Here is a 27,983-nt window from a genome sequence, read left to right on the forward strand (position 1 = left end):
GAACAGTGTTTAAATTTGGGATTGGTTTGACACGATCTCACGTGACATGTGTGTTGGAAAAATCCGCACATGCGCTATGCTAAAATGTGTGCGGCTGCTCAAAGGAGTAGTGAGCTTCTGACGTTGGGAATTTTGCAAGTCATTGTCGGCCCTTCATAACACGAAGAACAGAAACAGTTGTTCACATAACTATGCCGTCTGGATATAGTGGACGGAGACATAAAGCCAGTGCATAACTTTTAAGTAAATAGCTACTTTTCTGTCAATTCGTTCGTAAGTATTATCTCGCTAGCAAGATAGCTTTGAGAATTGACCGCTGCTTCTCCATCGTGCTAGCTAGCTAGCTAGAGCTAGCTATGTTCATGTTTTCTAGGTTCACCATTACTAGCTAACATCTATAATTTGAAAGTATAAAGCTATACAAGCTAGCTATACGTTTTTCTCCTTGTTCAAAAAGTCTAAAGCAAACATAGAGACCACGTAAAGTGTAAATACATTGTTCTAGCTAAATATCAAGTAAACCGCTAAACCTTACTTAGCTACTTTCCGCCCCTGCCCCATATAATAGCTGCAGGAATGAACCGCCCCTTCTCGTTTATAATAGGCTGAGATGCGTGAGAAGCCCCCAATGGCTCCGTATTCTCGGATTCTGATTTGCTGGCGTGTCTGTCCGTCACTGTGGTGCCACTTGTTGCTATCGCTGGGGTTGCGGGGCATCAAACAATATCGGAAGTCTGCCGGCCCAGCGCTTCCTGGTTTGGCAAGTGGCGGATTGTGGACAAATTAAGGTAGAAACGTGTCTCGCAAAAAAAATAAAATATGTTTAAAATAGGAGGTAGGAAAAGAGGGCGGAGTCGGTGCAGTATTGCGGGTGTCATGGTCATCGGATGGATGTTGTGAGGTGCGAGAGGGTGTAGGGGAACACCGTTAGCTAGCTACTGTTAGCTACAGAAACTGGATCACGTCACTTTGGGAGGGGATGCGCTACAAGGGGGAAAGCGACCGGGTTTATAAATACTCACTATTGGTAGTTCACCTTCATAACAACCTCAACATCAAAGCATTGCCTGGTCGCTAGGTAGGTACGTTGTATAGCTGAGCACAGCTATAGGTACAGTTCGTAAAGTTAACCGGCTTAATTGTCAGTTAACCGATAAGTGAGTAGCTCGGGTTTCCAGGGTAGATTCCTAAACGTTAACGCTAACGTTACACTACGTTTGTACCAATCACAGCTATACCGGTAGACGTCTGGAGTGGGTTTTAACGTTACTTTAGATAGCTAACGTTAGTAATGCTGCTCATAGTTTAGTACCGTTAGTTCTGGATGCCTTCTAAAATGTCAAGAGGTGTTTAAAATGGCAACAACAAATAATCCGTTCGCTCCCGTAAGAACGCAATAGAACTGGGGAGCTAACTTGACGTAGCTAGCGAGACAGGTTTTGTTTTTGCCATGTGATACTTTGTCCGAAGATGGGTATTTCTAGTTTTGAGAAGTACAAAGCTCACAGCGTTATATCGACAGCTATTCATTTTTCTCATATGGGCAGTATTTAGTTCAGCATAAAGTATATATTAAAGTATATATATAACGAAAACTTTTTAATTTCTGAGACAATGGTGGGGACAGCTAGCTATGGGCGTTTTTGTAAAGACTTAAGCAATGTAACGTTAAATTGGAGTGATTGTCGATTACAGTTTACACGTTTAGAATAATGTCATTAAACATAGTTTTGTGTTCATAGCTTAATGATTCAAGTAAACAAAGCCTCCACACGATGAACAAATTATGAAAGGCAGGCAAAAGTTGCTTATTCTTTTTATGCTCGTAATTGTGCTAGGGAAGCTGCGCTCAGTTGAAGTGGACTGTTTATTTTTCGTTATGCAAGCGTCTGCACAGTGGTAAAAGAACGGTTTCCCGATATATGGTCAAATTTCATCATCTAGCGAGAGCAACCTACAGTAATATTGAAAACGCCTTTAATCACAGCTTATTAAAAGTAGGTCAAATGTCTGAGGGACACACCCTCCTACTGTAAACCTAATTATTGTTTGAGCGCTTAGTGTACTGTACTGTTGCTCAGTTATTTATTTTTTTATTATCAGGTAAGCGTATCCCACAGCCGCTGTCTATCTTAGCCAACATGTGGAAAAACCGGCCGCTTCGCTTAAATGTTTTTCGAGCAGTAGCCCGTAGCATTGTGAGAACTGTATATTTCAGGATGTTGACTGTTTAGTGTGAGGGTAAACTTGACCCTTGACATTTGTTATGTGCCTTTGTCCTCCGTTTGGTAACAGGACTGGAGTAAATTACCTGAGAAGAAAACAACCGCTCAAGCTGGGACTGCAGACTATTTTAGTTTTTTTTTCTGTGCAAGAGGAGAACAAAGGATTCGCTATGCATGCTTCTGTTCTGAGACGCATTTAAAATAACCTCAGACAAACTCCGACCTTTTCCCCATATACTTTTTATACTTTTTCCCTTTTTTCATTTTTGAGAAAAATAGTTTTTATTTTTTGATTTTCTTATTTTGACCCTCCTTTTCCCCCCCCCGCCCCGTTTTCCCCCCTTTATTTTTTGGTCCTTTTTTTTGTAAAGAAATGCTTTACCTGAAAAAGTACTTCACAGAGGGCCTGATTCAGTTCACCATCCTGCTGAGTCTGATCGGGGTGCGGGTGGATGTGGACACCTACCTGAGCTCCCAGCTGCCCCCGCTGCGCGAGATAATCCTGGGCCCCAGCTCGGCCTACACGCAGACGCAGTTCCACAACCTCCGCAACACGCTGGACGGCTATGGCATCCACCCCAAGAGCGTGGACCTGGACTACTTCTTCGCCTCGCGGCGGCTGCTGAGCGAGGTGCGCTCCCTGGACCGCCTGCGCGTGCCCAGCCCGCAGCTGGACGCCTGGCTGGTGCACCGGGACGCCGAGGCGGTGGTGTCGGCCGGGGGCCAGAGCGGGCCCGGCATCGCCCTGGAGAATGGGGGCGTCCTGGAGGACGTGGGGAACCCCGACGGCTCGGCCATGAGGGGCGGCGGCGGGGGCGGGGGGAGCGGCGGGGGTGGGGGGGGCGACGGGGAGGTGCACCCGCCCGGGTACAGCCCAGCCGGCGAGGACAGCCTGGGGGCGGGGGCCCCGCGGGACGAGGAGCGGGAGGAGCAGGGCGGCGGCGCCAACCACAGCCACAACCTGACCAAAGAGGTACGGTCCAAGCGCGCTCGTTACCGGTCAGCCTCGCTGGGACTAAGGCAGGGGCAGGGCAGCAATCACAGACACGGACCCCAGCCACAGACCCCAGTCACAACCATAGGCCACAACCACAGACCCCAGCCACAACCACAACCCCAGCCGTGGACCCCAGCCACAGACCCCAGCCACAACCACAACCCCAGCCGTAGACCCCAGCCCCACTGTACAGTCGGTGTGCTTATCGCAGCTCAAGTGCGATTTACTTTAGCTAACGTTAGTAATGCTGCTCATTGTTTAGTACCGTTTGCTCTGGATGCCTACCGAAATGTCGCGAGGTGTGTGAAATGGCAAAAACAAATAATCTGTTAGCTCCTGTAAGAACGCAGTAGAACTGGGGATTTTATTTAATGTAGATAGACAGAGGTTTTGTATTTGCCATGTGATACTCTTGTCCAAAAATGGGTATTTCTAGCTCAGAAATATATAGATAGCTATATACTATTTAGTTCAGTGTAAACAGCCATAGCCACAACCTGACCAAAGAGGTGCGGTCTGTGTGCTCACGAGGTACAGTTTAGTGGGAGGAAAAGGCGAGCATTGCTGGGCTGAATGGCCTGTTCTCGCCATTCTGTTATGTTATATCATGTTAATGTACTGTGCAATGGACCTCGAGGATGGTGGCCCAACTTATAATAATAATATTATTATTATTATTATTAATATTATTAGTAGATTTCTACATACAGCAAGTGCTCAGTTTATTTACATATGACCTACTCAAGTAAAATGAACAGACTGGGATTTAATTTTTAAGTAGACAAATCTGTTGCTGGCTGTAGCATTCTTTTGTGTGGGGACAGCTGTATGATCTCTCAAAGATAGTGTCTGCAAACCCCCCCCCCCCCCCCCCCCAAAGTTTATTTATTCACAGTTATGCTCACATATTTTCCCAGTTTCCTGCGTGTTTGAAATGTGAGAACAGCTTCAAGGAAACTATGAAAAATGGCGAGGACACAAACGCTGCTTTTATTAAAGGTAGCTTGCAAGCTATCGCTCACTCCTGAGAAAGTAAGGCAAGCCAAGGAAACGCTTCTCACACAATAGAGAAACCCAACTGAAACTGCAATGTGCAGAAGTGCATGTTATTTAATCTCAGGCACACTTAATAAGTACAAGAGAAAATTCTGGCAACATTAGCTCAGGAGGTTAAGAGCAGTGGTCTGGCAGTCGTCTGATTGCCAGTATGGTCCCGTCCTGGGTGTGTCAGTGTCCCTGAGCAGGACACCTAACCTCCAATTGCTCCTGATCAGCTGATTGGCGCCTTGCATGGCAGCCTATTGCCATGTGAGTGTGAGTGTGTGAATGAGACGCCTCAATTTTACAGCACTTTGGATAAAGGTGCTATGTAAAGGCAGACCATTTACCATTTATTGTTTATTTCCAATGAGTTTTTATTTTGTTACAGGTTACATAAGTGAGAAAGGGACTCTGCTGATCATTTTGCTGGTTGTCGAGTCTTTTGAAGACTTGAGGGCTACATAACTACTAGAGAGCAGTACTCAAAGTGTAGGCTGAGTGTGGACAAGGGTGACCTATGTGGGCACATTAAACATGAAGATGCAGCCCTCTGAGCTTTAATGAGGGAGAGTGGGGCAGTTTACAGCTCAAAGAGTTGAAGGACTAGAAAAGATGCACAGTTGTGACTTGGGCTGTTTTGTTGTTTCCCTTTGTGTCGGTAGCCTACCAGCTGGTTCAGAGAGGGTGAAGGATTTGGATGTGCTCACCACACCCTACCCCATCCTGTCCAGGGCATTCCTGGTCTGTCAGCCCTTCACGGCTGAAGCTCAAACTGAGCGATTGTTGTCTCGGAAAACTATTTGGCGCTATATCTGTTTGTTGTGACACCAAAAATAGTTCCTTCAAATCCTGTTAAGATTTTTATCATTATATACGTGAAACCAGAGGCTCATATATATATATATATATATATATATATATATATATATATATATCTTTCGAATACAGAAGTTTTGCTAAGGAACTACGTCAGTGGAAATTTCCGGCAAGTTTCCTTGCCGTCTCCGGGCAGACTAAGATCACTTCAGGACCACCCCCCAACCTATAACACTTGTCACTCTGTATTTTTACTGTAGGTATATCACATGGTTGTTTTTTTTTTTTTTGGTGATACTCGTATGAACAAATGCATACGTGCCTCATCCGTCTGGCCTGTCGTCGTTGGTCACACACTTATTGATCAACAGGAGTGTCGGGTAGCAGCGGTCTGGGCATGCCCAAGCAGGCTCGTTCCCCAACAGATGACCGGGAGTTGTTGACTTGTCCCACTGCCTGGATACTCATCGGGGCAGGGTGCCATCAGAGTGTCCCAATTCAGCACCGGCTGACGACCAGCTAACGTGCCTCCTGCTAGCATGGTCTGTCCCAAGTCAGCACTGGCTGACGTGCTTCCTGCTAAAGTGGTCTGACCTAATTCAGCACTGGCTAACGTGCTTACCGCTAGCATGGACTGTCCCAATTCAGCACTGGCTAACGTGCTTACCGCTAGCATGGACTGTCCCAATTCAGCACTGGCTAACGTGCTTCCCGTTAGCATGGCTTGACTCAATTCAGAACTGGCTAACGTGCTTCCCGCTACGATGGTCTGTCCCAAGTCAGCACTGGCTAACGTGCTTCCTGCTAGCATGGTCTGTCCCAAGTCAGCACTGGCTGACGTGCTTCCTGCTAAAGTGGTCTGACCTAATTCGGCACTGGCTAACGTGCTTCCTGCTAGCATGGTCTGTCCCATTTCAGCACTGGCTAACGTGCTTACCGCTAGCATGGACTGTCCCAATTCGGCACTGGCTAACGTGCTTACCGCTAGCATGGTTTGACTCAATTCAGAACTGGCTAACGTGCTTCCCGCTAGGATGGTCTGTCCCAAGTCAGCACTGGCTAATGTGCTTACTGCTAACGTGGTCTGACCTGATTTCCGCACTGGCTAACGTGCTTCCCGCTAGCATCAGTCATAACGTCTTGTTCACGTTTTGGCTTTTTCATAAAATGTCGGAAGCGATTTCAGAAGCCAATGAAAAATATCTGTGAGGTGGAAAGTAGCTGGTACGTCTTGTAAAGCAGAGCGGAAAGCAGAGAGAGAATGCAAAAGAGCTTGGCGACATGAAAACTGCCCCCCCCCCCCACCCCCCTCCGAGCAGAAGACGGGGGAGTTGATTGAACTTTGGCAGGGTTCATTTCATCATTCCGCTCTCACGTTGTGCCCTACCCGCAGACAGGACTGTGGTCATTTTCTATTAAGGCAATTTATTCAGATAATAATTTATTTAACGTCGGCAAATGGCTCCAGCCAACGGAATACAAATTCAGTCCCGGTCATGTATTCAGTGCACATTTGTAGGGTGCGAACGATGAGTGGATTTTAATCTCAATCAGGCCAATTTTTGGCCAAAATTGTTTTGAAATATGAAGTGAATTCAGTTGGATAAAATGAATAGGTAAATAACGGTCAGTTTGCCACATACATGCTTGTTCTGATGGGTAAGAATATTGTAGTGTGCAGATTTTGCCCAAAGTTGAAAGTAATCGTGCACTGAAAGCTACTTTCCCCCTGCGTGTAACTTTAAGGAACGCTCCGGTCTTTAGCTACGTAAAGGAAAGCTCCGTGGGTAGGCAAGGGTGGCCGAATGCTCGGGTGTTAGACTGGCAGCTATGGAGTCACTGGTTTGAGCCCCAGGTTGGCATACAGGGATGCTGACCTTAGGGTCCCCTAAATGAGAAAAGAACCCTGCCGTTGGGCGCTTGAGCAAGGCCCCTAACCAAAAAACTGCTCCAGGGGCTTAACCCATCTCTCTCTCTCTCTCTCTCTCTCTCACACACACTCTCACTCTCTCTCCCTCTCTCTCTATCTCTCTCTCTCTCTCTCTCTCTCTCTCTCTCTCTCTCTCTCTCTCTCTCTCTCTCACACACACTCTCACTCTCTCTCTCTCTTCCCACTTGCAACTGCTCTCTCTGCCATTTCTCCCAGGGCATCCTTGCAAAAGAGAACCATGTTCTCAATTGATGTCCTTTGGTTAAATGAAAGATTTAATGTTCCTAATAAAGTGCTCGGTGACTGTATATATGGATGGGCATGACTGGGGAGGCAGGCCCAGGACGGGCCCGGAGCGGCAGGCTGAGAGGAAGGGCCGTTTTCGGGCCCCGGGGGGCCCAGGGCTGGCGTCCGGCCGCGACAGGAATGCGCCCTTGGCGATGCCGGCGGGATTCTCGCGCCCCCCTTCAAGGTCTCCGGGGCGGGAGACGCCGTCTCCCCCCCCCCCCCCCCGCCTGCCCCTCCGGCCCTTCTGCTCCGCCGCACAAGCGCGCCTTTGAGCGCCCGAACCGCCGTCGCCTTGCCGACCGGCCTTGCGTTTCCCCGGCGACGCGACACGACGCGACAGGGGTCCGGGGGAACCGCCCACCGCCGTTGTTTGGCGGCGGGAGTCCCGGCGGGGTAACCGCTCCGCTCTGATTTGAGGGGCATGTTTGTTTGTGTGCCGTTCACGCGGTCAGGGTGCGTTCTGACTCTTTCCGCAGACTGTTATACTACAGAGGTAGTGCCCTAAAAGTGCCCTAAATTAGTCACTTTCGCGATATTAGTCACTGTGTTTCCACCACTTTCCCCCCGTGCTGAGGGCTGGGTCGCCGCACGGCACAGCCGCAGTGCTGTAGTTTCCAGTTGTTGATAAATGTGAACATGACATATACAGGGGTATAATGGCCCCTTTGTGCGTTTGGAGTATTTGGAGGTGGGAAACAAGGGCCACATCTGTTCCCGGGGTTCATGCCAACGCCCGCATTTACGGCTTCTGACATTTCAGCGACATTTCTTCATAAGCGACGGCCAAAGACCGCTCCTGTGTCCCGAAATGTAACATTTTATCGAGATTTAATCTACAAGTGAACCAGTGTTGGTATAAACAGCCAGTTTACTGGACTGGGACCCGGAAGGTTGGTGGTTCAAGCCCCCCGGTGTTGCCACAATAAGATCAGAGCAGCTGCCCTTGAGCAAGGGACTTAACCCCACATTCCTCCTGGTGGGGATTGTCCCCTGCTGAGCCGAATCAAGTGGAAGTTGCTTTGGATAAAAGTGTCAGCTAAATAACTAATTAATAAATCATTTAGCCTGGGTAATTGGTGGAAACCAAAACCTGCACACACACACACTGGCTTTCTAGGATCCCAATTGCCCACCCCTGAGTTAGAGACTGATTAAAATTTTATAACGCTGTAGGTTATAAGGGTATCTGGCCTAATTATGAGCCAGTGCCTCAGCCAGGGCCCTGTTGGTACAGTAAATGCACACCGTTCCTCCTCTTCTCTCCCCGGCTCTCAAAGCACTTAGCCACCTCCGGCTAACCCAACCCACCGTAACCTGATTAGCGCTGTGCGAGAATGCTAAACGCCCCCACTCCTGGGAGTCACACTCGCCTAATGCAGCGTGTGAGGAGCCAGCAGGCTAAAGAGGCTGCAAGCTCAGCAGCTGGTATGTTACACCACAGACTATCGCGCTGGGTTGTGCATCAGGGGCAGAGCGGACAGTGAGTTGAAGCGCAGTATGCCTGGTTTATGTGGAATCTTTATATGGTATTTTCAGCTGTGAAGGCTGTTGAGATTCATGGTCCCCCCCCCCCTGTCGTTCTGTGTGATTTTAACACCCCCTCGTCTTACAGATGGACGGGGGTTCATTGCTGGGAATTCTTTGCAGTTTTATGTCCAACTGGGGGTGTGTATGTGTGAGTGAGAGTGTGTATGAGATAAACTGTGTGTATGTGTGTGTGTGTGTGTGTGTGTGTGTGTGTGTGTGTGATAGAGAGAGACAGAGAGAGACATTGTGTGTGTATACGTGTGCGCGTGTGTGTGAGAGAGGGAGAGACTGTGTGTGTGTGTGTGTGTGTGTGTATATGAGAGACAGGGACTGTGTGTGTGTGCGTGTGTGTGTGTGAGAGAGACAGGGACTGTGTGTGTGTGTGTGTGTGTGTGTGTGTGTGTGTGTGTGTGTGTGTGTGTGTGTGTGTGTGTGTGTGTGTGTGTGTGTGTGTGAGAGAGAGAGAGAGAGAGAGAGACATTGTGTGTGTATACGTGTGCGTGTGTGTGTGAGAGAGGGAGAGACTGCGCGTGTGCGTGTGCGTGTGTGTGTGTGTGTGTGTGTGAGTGAGATAGAGACTACATGTGCATATGCTCACACTCGCGCTTGCCCCCTGTGCCTGTTTTTAATTGGCCAGCTGAGCTGTAGCTCCTGCCCTTTGCAGCGAGGCACATAGAGTTCCACACGGTCCCTGGGGGTTCCCACGGCAACACCAATAACAGCTGTTTCCTCCCCCCCCCCTCCCCTCACTCTCATCCCAGATCCCCTTTCAAAGCGCCCATCGCCTCATTAACAGACTGCTAATTCTGAAGGTACCCCCTGTCCTCTCCCTGCCCCTCCCTACCCAGCCTGTGCCTTACCCCGCTCAGGGAGGGCTGTGTGTTCACACGGACAGGGTCAGATGAGCACAGTCACGTGGAGCGCCTGGACAGCTCTCCCCAAACCCTGCTGGGGTCGAGGAGCTCAAAGCCCATCCACACCAAGAGCGATAACCATAACCATAACCATAACCGTAACTGTAAATATGCTGTCTTTAAAAATCGTTTTAGCTCGAGTGGATGGCGGAGTGAGTCCGTAACTATAACGACAGCGACGGAGACATCGTCGGGATCACTTTAAGAGCGATTTATTCCAGCTGCATGAATGATTTAAAAACACTAACGGCCGATCAGAAACCATACAAATTTACAGGGCGTCACGTGCAGAATAGTCGATGACACAGCCCGAGAGGCTATTTACAGAACGTTATTGTTCAGCAGTGTGGATGCTCGCATTGTTATAGTTATGGTTATGGTTCTAGTTCGTGGTGTGGACGCTCACATGGTTATAGTTGTAGTTGTAGTTCTTGGTGTGGACGCTCACATGGTTATAGTTGTAGTTGTAGTTCTTGGTGTGGATGCTCACATGGTTATAGTTGTAGTTATAGGTCTTGGTGTGGACGCTCACATGGTTATAGTTGTAGTTGTAGTTCTTGGTGTGGACGCTCACATGGTTATAGTTGTAGTTGTAGTTCTTGGTGTGGACGCTCACATGGTTATAGTTGTAGTTATAGTTCTTGGTGTGGACGCTCACATGGTTATAGTTGTAGTTATATTTCTTGGTGTGGATGGGCCTCTGTTCCCAGCCTGCTTCCACTGAAGCATAACCGGGTGGGGCCTCCCCCTCTCCACCAGACACGCCCAGGCTGTACCGCACCGGATCCGTCCCCTCTCACAGCCTCTGGAGCTGCAGCAGGCCTCCTGAGAAAGGGTCACTGTTGCACAAAGCTGTGCCTTGGGCCCGTTTCTGAAAAGTCTGGTTCTGGGGTACTGTCCAGGTGCCGCCCAGTGGTAGTGAAACCCCCATCCCCGCTAAGGTGTGAGGTGACGGGATATGCCATTACAGTGTTCTTGACTGAGCATTCTAATGCTGATGTCACAGTCACTACGGTAATGGAAAGCAGTGGAGTTCTAGAACACTGCCTCAGAACTTTCAGGGGGAGGGGGGGAACACTTCATAACATTCTAAAAAGAAAAAAAAAAAAAAGAAGAAAAAAAGGTGATGTTCACATGTTCACATTGTCCTGCAAGGCTGGCTGAAGCTCGTGGGAGTGAGAACTGGCCCTGGCTATTCAGAGCCCTCCAGCCGCAGACGAACGTATTCTCAGCTGTCGCAGGCTGTGATGCTATTCCAAGGCCACCCGTTAATTCCAGGCCCGGTCCAGACAGTCCCGCAGTGCGGCTTCCACAGGCGCCGGTCTTACGGGCGGATAGCTGGCCTCAGTGAGACTCACAGACTTACAGCGGGGAAGGGCAGGGTGCACCTGGCACGGGCTGGTATACACGGTGTACATGTGTTTGAAGAGGGTGTGTGTGCGTGTGCGTGTGTGTGTGTGCACACTCACGGTGTGTGTGTGTGTGTGCGTGTGTGTGAAAGAGAGAGAGAGTGTGTTTATGTGCGTGTGTGAGAGTGTGTGTGTATTTAGGTACGTGTGTGTGTGCACGTGTGCGTGTGAGAGTGCGTGTGTGTGTTTAGGTACGTGTGTGTGTGTGTGTGTGTGCGTGTGTGTTTAGGTACGTGTGTGTGTGCACGTGTGTGTGTGAGAGAGTGCGTGTGTGTTTAGGTACGTGTGTGTGTGTGTGTGTGTGTGTGTTTAGGTACGTGTGTGTGTGTGTGTGTGTGTGTGAGAGAGAGAGAGAGTGCGTGTGTGTGTTTAGGTACGTACGTGTGTGTGTGTGTGTGTGTGTGTGTGTGTGTGTGTTTAGGTACGGGGGGGGGGGGGGGGGTGTGTGTGTGTGTGTGTGTGTGTGTGTGTGTGTGTGTGTGTGTGTGTGTGTGTGTGTGTGTGTGAGAGAGAGAGAGCGTGTGTGCAGGACAGTAAAGGCGTCTGACACAGACACTGCACACCCGGGGGATTTCCCTTTGCCCCAGGACGGGGTGGTGACGGGTTGGGAGGGGCGTTTTAAACCATTTTTCCATCACATGCTTCGTCTCCTGTCCTGATTGGATGCTCATGGTGAGCTCTTATTGGCCGGATCCTGGCCGGGCACATTCCTCCATCCCACACGGCAGGGCCCTCACTGTGGAGTGAACAGGGGAAAAACTCACATTGGGCCTTCACCAACCCAGGCCTCAGACCCCATCCCTGGAAGGGGAAAAAGGCCTGGTGGTGCTATTTAGCAAAACTGGCGCGGTGTGGCCATGTTTTCCCCAGGTCAGCTGGCAATGGTAATACCACTCACACCACCACTAACCATGTTCCTGGGGGGAACCCTGACCTGAAATGTCCAGCGGAGTGAATCGTTTGCATGTGAAGATTTTAAAGCCGCGTAGATCCGCCTGGATGGGAGAAACGCCTGAAATGTTCTCATGTTGATAGCTGGGCCTTGTGTCAACACGGCAGTCCGTACCCATCCCTTTTCCATCTACCGCAGGCTGAGAATAGCAAGTCGAGCCTGCTTGCTGGAGCCGCAATGGAGTCTCTTCATATTCGTATCCCACGAGCACCATCGACACACGTGAACACAGTTTGCACACTTACACAAGCTCCCCCACACACACACACACACACACACACACACACACACACACACACACACACACACACGGCCCCCTTCATGTGAAATTGTTTGTTTCGTTGGATTTTCATACTTCGAAGAGCAGTCCCTTATCACACAGGGCAGAGAACATGAGAGAACAGTGTCTCTGGTCCTGGTGCTCCTATGTGTGAAGCTCTCTGCTTGACCCCCCCCCCCCCCCCCGGATGTGTGCAGTCGCATAGGCCAGAGAGGAGGGCATCGCACCCCCACAGCTGAGCCACAAGCCCCCTTCCCCCCCCCCTCCGCCGGGGTATGTAGAAGGGGGCGGACGTCTAATTTCGGCCTCGGGTGTCGACACATGACAGCCACCGGTTACTCTGACCCTAGACTGGGTTATGAGAAAGGTCACGTCTATTTTTAGCTCCGCCCGGGCGCTTCTATAAATACAGCGAATCGGAACGGGACGACAAACAATGTGGGCTTTAATAACTGCTGATGTTTGACAATCGATATGCCCTTGTGCCACCCTGCCCGGCTGTCCTCTTGAGTCCCTCCTCTTGTAGCCTGGGGAGCGGGCCCGCGTCTGATCCGAAACCGAAAGCGCCGGTGGTGGTTTCGCCCGGTGTGCGTTTCGGAGCTTGTGGGTGTGTTGGTCTGCGCAGCTGTGCGAGAGCCGTACAGTGCGGTGTTTTTGTCGGCGAAAGCCCCAGATGTCGTCCGCGTGTTTACGTCAATGAGGGAGATGTGCTTTTTTAACGGTTGTTGACCGTAATGTCCAGCCGGTTCTCTGGGAATCAACCAAAGGCCCATCAAAAAAAGATTTTCTTTGACACTTTTGAGGCCATTTCTCTACTATTTTTAAATAGATCCGTTAGCTATTGGCTAAATAATTAGTTCTAACAGGGACGTTCACTGAAGTATTGTGATTGCCGTCTCTGTAGCAGTGGCTAATGGATATTCGCTGTAGACCTGATCATTACCTCCCTCCCCCCCCCCCCAGTGCTACCCGCATCGATAGCATCGAGAGAGAGAGTAACCCTGCCTGGGTTTTTCTTGCAGGACATCGATCTGATTGACATCCTGTGGCGTCAGGACATCGACCTGGGGGCGGGGCGGGAGGTGTTCGATTACAGCAGCCGGCAGAAGGAGAGCGAGGCTGACAAACGCCCCCCTGACGAAAAGGAGGGGGAGGGGGAGGAGGAGGAGGTCGAGAGGGAGGAGAGCTGGAGGAACGGCCTCAACCTCCGAGGGGCCCAGGTGGACGGAGAGACCGGCGAGAACATACCTGAACAGGTGAGAGAGAGAGAGGCAGGGGAGAGCATACCTGAACAGGTGAGAGAGAGAGAGAGGCAGGGGAGAGCATACCTGAACAGGTGAGAGAGAGAGGCAGGGGAGAGTATACCTGAACAGGTGAGAGAGAAGGAGACTGGGGAGATACACCTGAACAGGTGTGCTAGAGACTAGGGGGGGCACATAGAGCATTTCTGCCGGCAGCCGGCTCTGAGACACCTTTATGCCCTGTGGCTTTCCCGGTCCTGGGGACCTTCACTGTTTCTTTGAGCTCAATATATCAGATAAGCCTGTTTAAATAACAATGGCCACTTTTCTGTCAGAACAGAAATAATCCACAGTAATCCACAATCCAATAATCCCTATTGGAAATGGAAATCCCCTAATTACCTTTTGGGACTAAAGAGATGGGAGGCCTCCTGAGGTCAGATGCTTATGGAAGCTGGTTAATCATGTGAACCAGGCCTGCTCAGCCTTGTTCCTGGAGACCAATCTTCTAATTGTGTGATCCAGGGCTAGCTAACCCTGTTCCTGGAGATCTACTCAAGGCACATCACGTTCAACAGCTAGAGCAGGGCCTGTTCCTGAAGATCTACTGTCCTGTAGAATTAACTCCTACCCGAACGAAGCACACCTCCTTCAAAAGCTAGAGCAGGGCTGCCTTACCCTCTTCCTGGAGAAAGACTATCTTTTACAGTTGGTTTTCACTCCAACGAACTCACCTCGTTCAACAGCTGGAGATCTCATTAATTTGCTAATTAGTAGAATCCAGTGGGCTAAATTAGGGTTGAAATGAAAACGTACAGCACGATGGACCGTTATGGAATCAGCAAAATTATTTAGAGCGCAAAGTTCGTTTTAGATCAGGGAAAATTCGGACGCTACAGTCCTGGATGATCCTGGATCCAGGGAGGTGGAGTGGTATGATTGATCGTGATCAGTGCTGGACCAGGGCGTAGCAGATTGAGGGTGATCAGTATTGGGTAACCAGGGAGTGCAGTGATTGAGTGTGATGGGCTCTGTGTAATAAGAGGCCGAGCCTGTGATATCAATTCTAGGGTTTTGGCAGCACTTTCCCCGCTGGCAACAGGGGGCTCAGAGTGTTCTGCTCTCAGTTACAAAATGTACACCAAGTCTCCGTTGAAAAAGACATTCTGTGTTCATTTTTTTCACCTGGGAATTTTCCGGAATTTGTGAAAGAAATACCAGAATTTGTTATTCAGTTAGGGCGGGCGTACATATATACACTTTTCTCAGGGGTTACAATGTCGGCAGCTTGGATGGCTTCTCACACCTTGCGAGGTCAGATTGCAACAACCGATCAGATGATGGCATAGACCAGGGATACTAATCTTACCCAGAGTGTGTGTGTGTGTGTGTGTGTGTGTGTGTGTGTGTGTGTGTGCAGGCTTTTGCTCCAACCAAACGGTTACACACCTGATTCTACTAATCAAGGTCCTTTGCAAAGACTGTAATGATTGATTAGTAGAATTGTAGGTGTGCAACTGCTTGGTTGGAACAAAAGCCCGCTCCCACATCGGCCCACATCTGGGAATGATTGAGTATCCCTGGCGTAGACTATACTAGCTCTCGACCAGATCTGAAAAATGTCAGAAACGGAACCACCTTCTGATTTGTCAATGGGAATTGAAACGGAATTCGCTCCCAAGAATTCGCTCACAACTGACAAATTCAAGCTGAAATAGTTTGACGTGTCAAAAAACAATCGGGAGCCTGTAAGCCAGTCGGATCGGTTCAGAGCGGTCGGTATCTCACTCCTAGTGAGTAGCAACATCATGGCCTAACGTTTTTCATATTAGTCCTGGTCTGAAAAGAACAATCCGGCGGCCGCAAATCATATAATGTACCACCGCCTAAGTAAGCTGTTCATTTTTCAGTTTAATCATTGAAACAAAAGGATGCAGGCAACCTTATGAACTTCCCAACACCACGCAACTCTGGCAGAAGCTTGTCTGACGTGTCACACTGTGAAAGGACGTCACATTTTTACTGTGTTAGCACAGGACACACTGAACACGCTTTCCACCTTATTTTGGCATTTATTCTGTTTGAAGTGTTACCGCCAAGTCACGTGAGCTAGCTAACCTGTTTGATGCAAAGTTTAAAGGTCCCCAAGAGGTCAGTGTAGCCAGAATGTTCTACTAAAACCAGTCTGAACATTTGTGCTAAATTTCATTCCTGTGTAATACCTAACTTCATGGCACCAGACCCTCAGTGATAAAATGCACTGTTGATGACCTAACCTCCAAATGTATCTTTGTTTAGTCTGAAAAGAGACATTCCAGAGCTCTGTGTGTCCATGGACTGAGAGGATATTACCCAACTAACGCAAAAATGTTGTGGCGTTGTTATAACATCGGCAATACATTTCCGCAACATTGTGAGAATGTTTCATATTGTCTGGTCACGCATTATAAAGAACGAACGCATTCCTGCCGAATGCTGGAGTTCATTCCTCCTGCCACAGGGGGGTGGTATCAGGATTGAAGTCCAGTGCTGCGGAGGATGTTGGGTGACGTCTTGTGTATTCTCCTCTCCCCCAGCTGGCCTGTCTGGGAGCCCAGACCTCAGTGTCGCTTCAGGAGTGCTTACGGCTTCTAGAGGCTACCTTCCCCTTCGGAGAGGAGCCCGAGGTAACGCCCCCTACAGGGCAGTGCCAGGGTTGTCGATACACTCCAAAATCTCGAGTATTTTAGTCTTGCCATTATACATTGCCTTTAAGACTTTTTAAGATTGCCAATGAGGTGAGACAGTTGACAGACTATTTTCAAGATTTGTCAATGGGGTAAGGAGAGCAAAAAAGTAACTAAAAACAAGCTAATATTTTCTACTTAAAATAAGATTTTAAGTGTCATCACACGCCTAGAGCAGACTTTTTTTTTGCAGTGTAGAAGGCCACCCGAGAAAGGAGTAAATGCCACAGGCATAGAAATCCTATTGGCCATCATGTTCCCCTGACTGGTTGATACTCTATGGTTGGGTAAATGCAACACATGTTGCTAACAGGGTGGGATTTCCATTCTTTCTAGGGTGGCCATCTTAGTGACAACCCTGTGCCAGGAGGTTCAAAAGTTGAGGGCCTTGGAGGAATGGGAGTTCATCCCTCGCAGTTAAACTTGCTCCATCTCAATCTTACCAATTTAACGTTTCAGAATAAGGTGACAAGCTCCTCATGTCTGTTGGCTCATTTTGGAAGTGTCAGTTTTCACCGGAGTGAGAGCCAAATTCCGTATTGTTGCATTCCCACGTAAAAAAAAAAGGGGAATATTTTCCAGAGGGCTCTATACCAGCAGTACTCTGACACCAGAGATGTTCCTGATGGACGTGGTTAAGCATTGTGTCCTTTCCTTGGCAGTTCCCTGGTACGGTGACCCCACAGTTGGGTGGATCTGGTGAAGAAGGCCCCTCCACCTCCCAGGGGTTTGTCCGACCTCAGAGTGAGCCCCCTCTGGACCTGGAGCAGCAGTGGCAGGACATCATGGCCGTCATGGAGCTGCAGGTCTGTCCCAGACACTTCCTGTTTGCTGTGCGTCTCTAAAGTCTCCTCGCCGTCGATGGTAGGGGCGTGATGATGTGTTGATCCGGATTGATGAATCAATCGCAGGGATAGTCAAATCTGGCCCTCAAATCCAAACCTGGTCCTGGTTTTTTTTTTTTTTTTTTTTTTTCTCCAAGGTAATCAATTGTGTAACTGATTGGCCAGGCTATTTTCACACCTCTCCCAGCTAAAGGGAGGGTGGAAAATCAGCAGTTCTTGGCCCTTGAGGACTGTTTGAGGAATAGGGATGTATTGGTTCAATACATCATGGAAGGGCGAAGATCCAGTGCAGTCGATACAACATGCAAAAATGTATCTGTATCCTTATGAATCATCGCAAAATATTTATTTAAACGCCCATATTCTATGGCAGTTTATTCTCTAGCAACACTGCCAGCATCATTGTTTACATTTACAGCTCAACCTAATCATCACTAGTGCTGTTAAATGTCACGTCAATGCGTTTTTTGCGCTCGCAACCTACTTTTGGTTATGTCTGGCCGTTGTAACAGGATTGCGTTCGCTGTTGGTTGTTCCTTACTGTATCAAATCGTTTTGGATCGTGCCGTTGCAAAATTGGTGATATTTATATCTTTACACCCCTAGTCCATGGCCAGTTGACGGGCGGCCTGTAGTGGTTAAGGTAAATGACTGGGACACGCAAGGTCGGTGGTTCTAATCCCAGTGTAGCCGCAATAAGATCCGCACAGCCGTTGGGCCCTTGAGCAAGGCCCTCAACCCTGCATTGCTCCAGGGGAGGATTGTCTCCTGCTTAGTCTAATCAACTGTACGTCGCTCCGGATAAGAGCGTCTGCCAAATGCCAATAATGTAACGTAATGTCTTGCTCAACTCTTCTCTCACTTGTTGTGTTTTGTGCTTGATTGAAGGACATGGAGGTGAACAGCGACGCCGACAGCTCCTTCCTGGAGAGCAGCTCTGACGGTGGGTCTGGCAGCGACCACAGTGGCGTGGAGGCGGGTCCCCTGGTGAACTTCAGCCTCTCCGACGCCAGCACGCCCATCAACCAGAACGTGAGCCTCCACCAGGCGTCCATGCCCAGCTGCAGCCAGGACCTCCGCCCCTTCTTCGGCCCCGATTTGGGGAGCTGCGTCTCCATGGAGACCCCCGGCGCCGACCCGCCGGCCCTGCTGAGCCTCTCCTCCAGCAACTCCTCCAACTTCAACTCCTCGTTCGGGACCACCAACCTGACGGGCCTGTTCCTCCCGCCGCCGCTGAACGGGACGGGGAACGGCACGGTGCTGCCGCCCCTGCCCGACCCCCTCAGCGTCCTGCTGGAGGAGGCCATGCTGGACGAGATCAGCCTGCTGGACCTGGCCCTGGAGGAGGGCTTCAGCCACACCCAGGCGTCCCGGCTGGGCGAGGAGCTGGACTCGGACTCGGGCCTCTCCCTGGACTCGAGCCGCAGCCCCGTCTCCCCCAGCAGCTCGGAGACCTCCTGCTCCTCCGGGTCCTCCTCCTGCACCTCCTCCGCCTCCTTCTCGGAGGAAGGGGCCATGGGCTACAGCAGCGACTCCGAGGCCGCGGCGGAGTCGGAGGAGGGGGCCGTGGGGGGCTACCAGCCGGAGCACGCCAAGTTCTGCCGCATGAGCTACCGGGACCCCTCCCGGTTCCACGGCCTGCCGCAGCTGGAGCACATCGGGCACAACCACACCTACAACCTGCCCCTGTCCCCCTCGGCCGCCGCGGCGGAGGAGGAGCCCCGGCCCGCCCGGGGCAAGAGGCCGGGCCGCGACTCCAAGCTCCAGCCGCAGGACGTCCTGGACAAGCAGGCCAGCCGGGACGAGCGTCGCGCGCGCGCCATGAAGATCCCCTTCTCCAACGAGCGCATCGTCAACCTGCCCGTGGAGGAGTTCAACGAGCTGCTGGCCAAGCACCGGCTCAGCGAGGCGCAGCTGGCGCTGGTCCGCGACATCCGCCGGCGCGGCAAGAACAAGATGGCGGCGCAGAACTGCCGCAAGCGCAAGCTGGACACCATCCTGGGGCTGGAGCAGGGCGTGGACGCGCTGCGGCGGGACAAGGCGCGGCTGCTGCGGGAGAAGGTGGAGTTCCTGCGCTCCGTGCGCCAGATGAAGCAGAAGGTGCAGGGCCTGTACCGCCACGTCTTCGCCCAGCTGCGGGACGAGGCGGGGCGGCCGTACGCGGCCGGCGAGCACGCGCTGCAGTTCGGCAGCGACGGCAGCGTGCTGGTGGTGCCGCGGCACCTGGCCGCCGAGCCGGGCCGCAAGCCGGAGAAGAAGCCCAAGGACAAGAAGAAGTGAGGGGGGGGGGGGGAGGGAAGGAGGCTTATTTTCCTTTTGTTTGCAAAAAAAGAAAAAAAAAAAAGAAAAAGAAAAAAGATGTTTTACCTGAACGAGAGAGCAAAAAGTGTGTTTATTTTCTTTGACAAGACTTGGTTGGGGAGGAAAAAAAAAAACTGAAGGCCGATCGAACTGAACTCAACTTTTTTCTTTTTTTTTTTTTTCCTGGTTTAGTATCTTTTCTTCCTTTTTTTTTTTTTATCAGACGTTTTTCGTTTTTTCTTTACAGGAAACAACTTGCGAAGCACAAATGCGTTGCTTGAGTAGAAACATTTTTTTTTGTCGTTGTATTTTTTTGAAGAAAAAGGCTGAACTTGAGAAAACGAAAGGAGGGGGAAAAAAAACAAATCCATTGAAATAAAATGAAAGGAAATGATAGTTTGAAGATCTCTGTGGGACACGTCAGCAGGACCGTGAGGAGCCGGAGGAACACGGTCACCGTGTCGCGTGGTCCAGAGAAAAGACTGGTGCACCAAGCGGCCATGTCGGCTCACTAATGCACAAAAAATAGTCGGCAATGTCAGGATCATGTTGGGCTGCCTCGTGTAGGGTGGACGGCAATGCAAGTATAGCGCTGAGTATTATATGGGAAGGTTAGAGGTATTACGTGTGTTTTGCAGGCCCTGCAACTCCCCTCACTCCAACTCCCCCCTCACTCTTCCCTGTGGAAACAGAGCAAGGACACCCCCCCCCTCCCCCTCTGCTCTTGCGTGAGGTTCGGAAAGGTCGCGTGAGAAGGTCAGACAGTCAGCTGGCCCTCGCCGACGGACCCATACTCCTCTCCCCAAAGATCCGAGCGATTAGCACGATAGCAATTAGCACGATAGCGGGTATCGAAGGCACCGCTTATCCTATTGCAACTACGCCACACCCTGCCAGAAGAGTCGCTCCTTTTAAAAGCACGACCCCCCCCCCCCCCCCCCCCCCCCCCCCCCCCCCCCCCCCCCCCCAACTTCCGTATTAGCGCTCCCGGGGTAAAAGTGCCCCCCCCCCACCCTCCCCCGGAGCAGGTGTTGGCAGGTCGTGTCCCAAGGACTCGAACCGGTGTTCCAGTGTTCCCGTGACGACGGGAATTCCCCAGGGCCCCTTCGGGGAGCGGCTGAATGTTGGGAGGGCCCGACTGAGCGCGTGCAGGGACCGCCGGGGCTCGGGAAGGCCGACTGAGGCCTGGAGGAACGGGGAGCCCGTGACGGGTGTGCAAGGAGAGAGCACACTCCACAGGACTGAGGAAACGGCCACTCTATACCTGTACGTTATGCTACAGCCGTCTTGAGTAGGCCTTGGCTGTAAAGTATCAATCTCTCTCTCTCTCTCTCTCTTTCTCTCACTCTTTCTCTGTTTCTCTCACTCTTTCTCTATTTCTCTATTTCTCTCTCCTCTCTGTGTTTGTCTGTCTCGTCTGTCCGTCCGTCCGATCCTATCTGTATGTCTGTCCGTAGAAGCAAGAAGAAAAAAGTTAAAAAAAAAAAGAAAAAAGTAGTTTTGTTAATCCCATCCCCTTTGGCTTACTGTTGCGACAGCTCGTGTCCTGTCACCCTGCATCAGCCTCAAGGGTGAACCTCAGCGTCGGCGTCGCGTCCCCGGCTGGCTCGTAAATTCGGCCGGGCTCACGTCTCCCGTTGAGTTTTTACGGTTCTGGCTGTGATAGCTATCGATGCCTGTAGCTTATCTCGAACACTAAAGAGTGTGGAACAAACACGGCTTCATATTCACTTTTTCATGGTAATGTTGCTTGAGCTAACCGGTTTGAATCTATTCGATGACGCTTCACCGCCCCCCCCCCCCCCCCCCCCCCAAAAAAAAATAAAGGCTGTGATGTCTGAGATTTTGAAAAATGTGCAAAATACACATTTTTAAACATGGCTTACTGTCTCCACATCACTATGCAGCTAAATTTGGCCATTACTGAAATGCTGTGGCAAATCTTAAGCTGTGATGCAGTGGCTGAAATGGACACATTTGTGTTGACAGAAATATTTCAACTGAGGTAAATTACTGTAGGTTCCTTGGGTGTACAGCTAGAAGGCAATATCCACAAACATAAAAGGGGGAACCTTCATTTATTTTCCAATAAATCAAAACCGTTTCAAAGGTGGCTTTGCTTCTTCCTTCCCTCAGCACCGACCTGTGATTTTACGGCTAAAATTATTAGTCGTAAATCTAGTCGTCCGCTACTACTAGTCTGAAACTGACTAGTCAACCTGAAGCGAAAACCAAGCAAATGTTTTAGCCCGAAAATCAATTTCCATTAAAAACAACAAACAAGTGTCAAATGCAGTTGAGGGACATAAAATGGTAAATGTTTGAAATCGGAAGCATTTCAGAGGTTGATCATCATGTGCGTTGAAACAGTAGACCGTAGTTTGCATCCCTCATCGCAGCTAGCACCACCCCTGTTTCCCACAATGCATCACTGTGCCTTATTCCATCCGTGGCCCCTGCTTTAGGCTTGCCATGTTTCTCTTTAAACATCTCTGGTTAACCCAGCTCTACCAAAACTTGCCCCCCCCAACCCCTTAATAATAGGACATTTTTACCACCTCCACACACACACACACACACCCTCCACTGTGCCTTTTTAATTTGACCATTACCGCCCACCGCCCTACCCCCTCCATCTGTGCCCCCACCCCAGGGAGCAAGCCCTCCCTCCATTTTCGGAACCACTGCGTTATCCTGCGCACCATCACATGCGTTCCTCAGCCTCTGTGACCGCCCGTGTTCCCGGTCTGAAGACGTGCCTGCTGTCAGATCCGCGATGAACCCAAAAATGATGGAGGGGCAAAATGGTTGAACGCTTCGCTGTCACAAAGCCACTCGTTCAGGAAGCATCGGCCTTTCATTAGCATTCTAGCTTTGTTCAACTGGGTCCCGATTGGTTGGGGGGGGGGGGGAAATCAGGGCCGAGGGGTTTGCAAGCAACATTAATCCTCCACCCTCCATATGAGGACTGGCCTGTGCATTTGAGGCTCAGCACAGCCATCACCAGACACACATCCGGCTAGCTGAACAGATTACATGTTCTGCAAGTGTGGTTATTACTTCAGTCTGATGGCATTACTGGTACCAACTGAAATATTCACCCGAAGACAAATTTCAGTGTGGGAGGAGGCTTAATCTATTCGGTGGTAATAAAGCGAAATGGAAATCTACATTACCATTACGTTCTAATCTTCAATTTTACCTAGTGACAAAACCACACTCAAATAACAGTAATTTATAAAACGGTAAACCATATTACTTAAAATGTCAACAGTGAATTCTGAAGTCATACCGGAGTATGACCACATTATGTTCACCTTTAAATGAATTGTCGCAGAATGCAAGATCCAAACCTTCCGTGTGAACTATGAGGCAAGTCCGAAGATTGAGAGAAGATCCAGAGTCCTGGATATCAGTCCCTTCCTGCAGAAAGAAAATAACCGGTTGGAATTTAACCTCTTGCAGTATTTCCACCCTAAACTGAGACTGTTTGGGTTTTGTTTTGGGCTAATGGTCAAATTTACATCTTGCTGAACATGTTTTGATTCTGTGTGCCATTTTTTAAAAAGCATAATTTACACATAATTTACACAATAGCAGGCACAAGTCATATAAATGCCCCTGTATTATTTTTTAGGAAAAGTATATTTGATTAGTTCAGTCTACACCGTGCTATATAGGATACAACACTGCAAAAATGAAAAAAACCTGTGTGGCTAACGCAGCTTTCACCAGTGCAGTGGTGAGACGGACCATATGGATCCGTGTGTAGATATTTACGTGCCGTCCTAGACCAGACCGGCACGGATTTGTGACGGGCAAGCTTCTGTTCACATTAACTGACGCCAAATAAATTAGGCCAACCTTCCGCTTTGTCATTCGATCGGAGGACGCCGGTCGTTCTGAGCATTTCACTCCAAACCCTTGCATAAGATTCGCCTTTTTCGCCAAGTGAGTTTATGGAAGCAATGACCAGATGCTTTTTTGGAAGAAAAAAAAAAAGGAGCAAAATCAGTATTTCAAAGATGATTTTATGGCTACACTGCACGATTCATTGGCTGCATTTATGCTGATTGTATAGAATGGCCTAATTTCATTGGTCCAGCTCATGGTCATTGCAAATGACTGGTTACAGGTTATCTGATGCAAATGTACATGCTGTGCAAAGAATCAAATTGCATATGATGTCACTTATGTTTCAGGAATTGAAAGAAAAAAAAAAAATTTTAAGCGCTACTTGCTGTGTGCAAAAAATAAAGACGTCCAGCAAAACAAAATACATCTACACTTTATTTTTCACTTTAGAAAATACTGGAGTTATTAATTGCGTTCAGTTACTTCGGTTGTTGCTTCTTGGGTCGTTTTATTCATTTCTGTGTTTTGTAAATATTTATATGTTTGGATTTTTTCTTCCATGTGTTGATTTTTTTTCTGCTCTGTGTACCCATTTGAGATTTGTTGTACATTTTCTCACTTGATTTTCTTTCAAATGTTTGCTGGCAATCTGGAATTGTTATTTTAATGATTAATAAAATACTTTTATTTTAGGCTCAGACTTAAAATTAATTTTAAAATGGATGCGCGAAACCATTGTTGTCCTGATCGAGTCGAGTCCGACTCGAGTCACGATTTTCAATAGCCTACTCGTAACTCAAAACTTGGATTCGTCATTTTTGACTGGTTGGATTTGTACTTACAGTATCAGGCTCGGATAGTAAGACTGTTAATTGTTTCAATGAACAATCGGATAAAAGTGGAATTATTATATCGCAATTAATTATTGTCAGTGGTATCTATCTTAATCAACCGTTTACTACGCGTGACGTAGGTAGCGTATGACGTGTCATGAATGCCAGTGCTGCCGTCCGCGTGAATTTTGACCGCGCAAAAAATGCCGAGAGAAACATCACAATTTACTTTGTACATTTACGGTGATTTCCGTCCACGACGGAGACAAAGCCTCGGCACAAGGTACCATCTCTAAACCGAAAAGTGAGGAAAAACGTGAAATTACGTCCAATTCTGAGGTAAGTCACTCTAGGTTTAATTAATGTGAATTAAACAAACAAAGTTAACCAAACCAGCTAATGTTGTTAGCAGCAACCTATAACGCGAATACAGCCAGTCTCACAATTTGCTCCCGTTGCTGAAAATGGACTTGGGGCTCGTTATCAGTTGTTTCAGCTATTGCGGACACGACATTCCAAATTTTTATTTCCCTCAAAATGAGTATTTTTTTTTACCATTCCAAGAGTAATGCCAAGAGGACACAGACCGCACCCAAAACAAAGAGCCTATGCTCTTAATTGATTTCAGAAACATTGGTCCCAATGTAAGTTAATGGCTCTTTATAAGTTTAAGTGCTCGTGTCTGGCTGTTGCAGTCAGAAGACGTACTATAGAGTGATTGCATGTTCAACCGTGTGCACTGTTGACCTAGTTTGCCCTTTAATTGAAGTAAAATTCAACTATGATGAGGTATTACTCAAGTTCCTGCTGGTCATTCTGTGAAATGAGTGTCTCAAGGACATTTGCAACTAGAACCACTTATAGATGTTTGTTTCTTACACATGCGGTGCTGTCTATACATATTTGGACAGTGACACATTCTTTGGTGTTTTGGCTGTACTCCAGCACATTGGATAAGAAACAAAAGGATGGTAAATGGCAGGCATTTATAAAGCGCCTTTATCCAAAGCGCTGTACAATTGACGCTTCTCATTCACCCATTCATACACACACTCGCACACCGACGGCGATTGGCTGCCATGCAAGGCCCCGACCAGCTCGTCAGGAGCATTTGGGGGTTAGGTGTCTTGCTCAGGGACACTTCGACACAGCCCGGGCGGGGGATCGAACCGGCAACCCTCCGACTGCCAGACGACAGCTCTTACTGCCTGAGCCATGTCGCCCCATGCCGCCCCACAGCCATGTCGCCCCACAGGATGAAACGTGAATATAAAGTGCAGACTGTCACCTTTAATTTGAGCGTATTTACATCCATATTAGGTGAAACTTGTAGGAATTACATATCTTTTTAATCATGGTTGCTCCCTGGGGCACCAAAAGTAATTGCACTGGCTGCTCAGCGGTTTCTTGGCCAGCTGTGTGACTTTGCGTCATTAGTTCATGCACAAGGAAGCTAACAAGAAGTCGAGTGTCGATTCCAGGTGTGAGTCTGTTACTGTTCTCTCTCTACGTGAGGACTAAAGTGTCGATGCCAGCAAAGCAGGCCATCATGAGACTGAAAAATCTAAATAAAAAAAAACATTTGGTGCATCAAAATAAACGGTTGGACACATTGTTAGGCAGCAAGAATGCACTAGTGAGCTCAGAAATAGCAAACAACCTGACCAAAGAACACTTTCAACTGTCGAACATTCAAGAACATTCTCCAGGAAGTCCAGTCTACAAAATAACCTCTTGAGGGTTCACTGCAAGATGCAAACCGCTGGTAAGCCTCAATAAAAGAACGGTCAGGTTAGATGTTTGCTAGAACATTAAATGGTAAATCACCAATGGTGAGTCAACCGTTCTTCACAGCACACCAGGCGCATTTAGGGGTCACGTGTCTTGCTCAGGGACACTTCAACAAAGACAGAGAACTGCTCTTACTGAGCCAATGTCACCCCAACATTAAACTCCCATCTAAACCATACGAAACAAAGTATCCTAGGGACAGATGAAACCAGTATTAACCGGTACAAAATGATGGAGAGAAGAAAGTTTGGAGAGAGAAAGAAAGGGACCCATAATCCAAAGCATCTGTGAAACATGGTGGAGGCGTTGTTATGGTTTGGACAAGTATGGCTGCCGCTGGATGTGGTTCACTTGTCTTCATCGATGAAGTGACAGTCTGAGGTTTCAATTCTGAAGTGTAGAAAAGCCTCTGTTCAGATCCAGCCAAATGCTTCAAAACCCCCTGGCCTTGCAGCGGGACAATGACCCTGAACACCCTGCTGAAGCAGCCTGGGGGTTTTCTCAGGGCCAAACAGTGGAATGTTCTGGACTTGCCAAGTCTATCGCCCAGCCTGAATCCATGCGTTCAGGAACTGAAGATGGCTGCAGACGTAGCAAAGCATCAGCATGGGAGATGCCCATGGGCTGGTGATGTCTATGGGTTGGCAGTCAGTGTAGGGCCTCCTAAAATGGGGGAACGGTGAAAAAAAAAAAAGAAGGGGGCTGCAATTCCAACAAGGTTCACCCAATGTGAATTAAATTAAAGCAGTCTACACTTTAACATCATATTCATGGTTTAATTTCAAATTCAATGTGTTGGAGTACAGACCCGAAACAACGAAAACACTAACACTATCCAATCAAACAATTCAAATAAGGACTCCTGGACATTCCAGGAGACTTGGGATGTCTCATAAGATGTCTGCTAAGTGTATGCAGGGTTGAGAATGCAGATATCATTTGTTTTTTGATGGTAAACAGGAAATAAATCCTGCATAGTCTGCCTTTAATTCAGTTTTAAGGTGGTTTTTACTTATCGGTATGCTGTTCTGTATTACAAGTATATAACTAATTATCATTAAGAACCTATTATAATAATTTTCACCCAAAGTGCATTTTAATTATAGTGCATATACCATTGCCATTTACTGGAATAAATAAAAGTTAGTCAGAATTTTGAAACGACAACCACAGAATTAATTCATCTTCAACTACAAGAAAATGACTGGCAAAGTGCTGATTTTTCAGACTTTTAGATTTTTTTTACCCTTCCATTGGGGTAGAGGCCCTAAGCCACTGTCCCATAACTTTAATTAGTTAGACTGAAGTAGCACAGGGCTTTCTGGAACCTTCTGGAGAGTTTAAAGACCTCTGCTGCTTGCAGTGCCACCTTCAGGACACGACAGGTGTCATTCTGAAGGCTGACCGATGTCTGTGTTCCAATCCAAAGTAGTCAGAAGCGATTCGATCTGAAGGCAATGAAATTTCAACACAAGGCTAAGTGGTGATTTTGGGGAAGTTATTCATTATTATAATGGAACATTAACTATACACGGTATCAAAGTAATGTTCAGTGAACTGGTGTTGTGTAACACAAGTACATTTATACGTAAAGGTACAAATGCATGTATGTACGTGTAAATGCATGATTACCAGTGCAAAACTCCAGAAAAAAGAAGTGAGACATGACAAAAAAAAGTGTTTATTCTCCAAAAACACAGACAAAGTTACCTCAGACACACGTAAAGCAACAAACTAACATGCAACAAAAATGATTTTTCTATCAATATATTTTGTTTCTACTGTAAAAGAGAATAACAAAAATAAAATGTCGCGAGGGTGCCACCTAACCTGTGCATATGAACGTATGTACAACCGTTTGAAGAACAGGTCGGGAAACACGAGACGCCAGACCTCCTGGACCTAGTCTAAAGTGGGCAGTTTCAAATTCCCTTATCTGCTGTGAAGAGAAAAAGAGTCGAGTGCATGTGGCTCTGCAAGAACCAATGGCTGGACCTTCCACATTTCAGTCT

The 27,983-nt window shown here is 48.5% G+C and overlaps 1 protein-coding gene across 7 annotated transcripts; it reads left to right on the forward strand.

The window, feature by feature from the left end:
- The first annotated feature begins 99 nt into the window (after positions 1 to 99).
- LOC133115262 (endoplasmic reticulum membrane sensor NFE2L1-like) lies at positions 100 to 19,989 on the forward strand. 7 transcript variants are annotated; one of them, XM_061225075.1, is made up of 7 exons: positions 100 to 273; positions 605 to 788; positions 2,296 to 3,198; positions 13,402 to 13,635; positions 16,197 to 16,286; positions 17,009 to 17,152; positions 18,080 to 19,989. In XM_061225075.1, the coding sequence occupies exons 3-7, from the start codon at positions 2,599 to 2,601 to the stop codon at positions 19,469 to 19,471; spliced, it is 2,460 nt and encodes an 819-aa protein (XP_061081059.1). In that variant the 5' UTR covers positions 100 to 273; positions 605 to 788; positions 2,296 to 2,598; the 3' UTR covers positions 19,472 to 19,989. The 7 variants fall into 7 exon arrangements, with proteins under 7 accessions (XP_061081059.1, XP_061081057.1, XP_061081062.1 ...); XM_061225073.1 differs by having other exon boundaries at positions 100 to 243; XM_061225078.1 differs by lacking the exon at positions 605 to 788.
- Positions 19,990 to 27,983: the final 7,994 nt, after the last annotated feature.

This window comes from Conger conger, chromosome 16, assembly GCF_963514075.1.
Source record: "Conger conger chromosome 16, fConCon1.1, whole genome shotgun sequence".
Lineage (NCBI taxonomy): Eukaryota > Metazoa > Chordata > Actinopteri > Anguilliformes > Congridae > Conger > Conger conger.